Genomic DNA, 2,460 nt, shown 5'->3' with positions numbered 1-2,460 from the left:
CAAGTTAAGCACAGTATGAAGTATTTTCTCTATCTTAATTTTGCTTAAGCATACAAGAAAGAAAAGCAATAAAGCAGCATACTTCTCCATTTACTTAACAAAATATTACCTGCAAAGTGAGAAACAGATCTTCAAAAATGCATACTTTTATGAATGCCCAGAACTCTCAGAATTGATACTGCTTTGAAGGAAACAAAACTGCTTACATGAAACATTCTTTACAGGAAATAATTAACATTCATTGGACCCCGTTAATATGTACAATTGTTGTTAACAAAAATGGAAAAGCAAATCATGTTGTGGAATGAAACAGTTGAGAAGCTGTATGACTTTTTCCTCTTTAAATAAAGTTGAGTTTAAAAATAACTAAGTCTAGAAGATCAGGCATAGTCAGTCGAAGAAAAAACCCAGCGGAAGCAGATTTAGAGCAAAATTTTTTTCTTCCATAAGACTTTTCTCACAGCATCTTTAACATCCTTATTTCTTAGAGAGTAGATTAAGGGATTCAACATAGGCGTGAACAAAACGTAACATACTGAAGCTACTTTGCGAAGTTCCGGGTTGCTTGGAGGTGTGAGGTACACGAAGGAGACAGTCCCGTAAAGCAAACTGACAACCCCCAAGTGGGAGCTGCAGGTGGAGAAGGCTTTCTTCCTCCCTTCACTGGAAGGAATCTTTAAAACCGTAGACACAATATACATGTAGGAAACTACAATGACAACAATGGTGGGCACAATAATAAGGACAGCCAGACTAAATGACACCATCCTGTTGATAAAGATATTAGAACAGGAGATCTTTTCAAGTGGATTTGAATCACAGTAGAAATGATCGATGACTCGGGAGGCACAGATAGACATGGAGAAGGTTACACTGACCTGGAGGATGGAAATGACCCAGCCACAGAGATAGGAACCAGCCACCAACCGAATGCAGACACCTCTTGACATGCGGACACTATAAAGGAGAGGATTGCAGATGGCAATGAAGCGGTCATAAGCCATGGCTGCCAGAACAAAGGCCTCAGTTACCATGAAAAGTGCATAGAGGAATAGCTGAGCCACACAGCCTGCGAAGGATATGGTCTTTTTCTGAGAAAGGATGTTGGCCATGGCCTTGGGTACAATTACAGTGGAGTAGGAGAGATCAATGACGGAGAGGTTGCCTAGGAAGAAATACATTGGTGTGTTCAGCCGGGGGTCAGTCACAATGATTCCGATCATGCTAAGGTTCCCCAGAAGGACCATCCCGTAAATAACCAGGAAAAGCAGGAAGAGGAGACTGTGGAGCTCTGGACGGACCCTGATGCCTACAAGAATGAAGTCGGTCACTTCGGAACGGTTGTCTCCTCCCTTGTCACCCATGGCCAAACTCTGCTCCAATGGACAAGAAAACATCAACGGATGAATGTTGTACTCACTCTCTAGTATCATAGATAACACTGTTAAACACATTTAGAATAGTTCAGGGTTGACGTATGCTTTCACATCCGTTATCCCATTCAATTTACACAAAGCAAACTCAAGATTGAGATTGTTTGACTTGCCTAAGGGAACACGACTGGATAAAATGAAATCTGAACTCAAGGCAGAGAATTTTATACAATGCAATGTATCAATACACTCCTCTTAGGTATTACAACAAACACCCACCCAAGTGTCATAACTTCGTAGGTTCAGAAATGTGTCGTGAATGGATCTGTGAGGGAAAAGCTGACCATTCCAGCCTAAACTAGTTGAGTACAAATACAACAAGATTGCCTATAGCTTTCACGTAAAACTACAGAAAACAGACTAGAAATTTTATCTTCATCGATACAGAATTATAAAGCGAATACTAAACATGAAATAATTGAAATAAAGATCAGAGGAGGCTTTTATGAAGATGAGATTATCTGGAGCAGTGAAATGAAGAAGATGAGAGAGTAAACACCACCAGGACTGTATTTCTCATACAGGTGATCATATTCTCAGTCAAATTTAGCTGTGATTTTCCTTTAAGGACTATATTATGAATTCTCCAGGTTTGTTCTCATTTTGATACTCTTTAAGTTTGGCAGAACACATTATGAAATTCAAGCAAAATGTATTTTTAGCACCTAGAATATGCTCATGGATACTTCACTATAGAACCAAACTAAATATTATTGTTTTATAGTTATTCCTACCTGAATTGATGGGTTTTTCTTTAGTGTCTTATGAAGGTTTTTTTTTTTTCAAGTGAAGCTGAGGAGTTCCAAATAATTTTAATTTCACCCTGGAAATCAAGATATATTAGGCAAACCAAAGCTATCTATTATCTCAAATAATTGCCAGTAAAATAATAACCCTCACCGGCATGGCACAACGTGCTCTCATTGGCATGACCAAGGACTTAGATTTCCCTTTACCTGTTGTTCAATGCTGGTCTTTCTGGGTATGATTTAGATTGAAAGACTGCCACAATTGTATTTATGAACAA

At 38.8% G+C, this 2,460-nt stretch overlaps 1 protein-coding gene across 1 annotated transcript; it reads right to left on the bottom strand.

Moving 5' to 3' along the window:
- Positions 1-422: 422 nt before the first annotated feature.
- LOC121162444 (olfactory receptor 9K2-like) lies at positions 423-1,364 on the bottom strand. The gene has a single exon (XM_040989441.1). It carries the CDS (start codon positions 1,362-1,364, stop codon positions 423-425), a length of 942 nt encoding a protein of 313 aa, XP_040845375.1.
- Between the last annotated feature and the right edge of the window lie 1,096 nt (positions 1,365-2,460).

The sequence above is a fragment of the Ochotona curzoniae genome, unplaced genomic scaffold (genome assembly GCF_017591425.1).
Source record: "Ochotona curzoniae isolate NIBS_2020 unplaced genomic scaffold, NIBS_Ocur_1.0 contig_1014, whole genome shotgun sequence".
NCBI classification, from domain to species: Eukaryota; Metazoa; Chordata; class Mammalia; order Lagomorpha; family Ochotonidae; genus Ochotona; species Ochotona curzoniae.
This window is presented reverse-complemented; position numbering and strand designations above follow the sequence as displayed.

Excerpts from the sequence above, each read along its gene's own strand:
- LOC121162444 (XM_040989441.1), bottom strand. The coding sequence starts at position 1,364 with ATGGGTGACAAGGGAGGAGACAACCGTTCCGAAGTGACCGACTTCATT.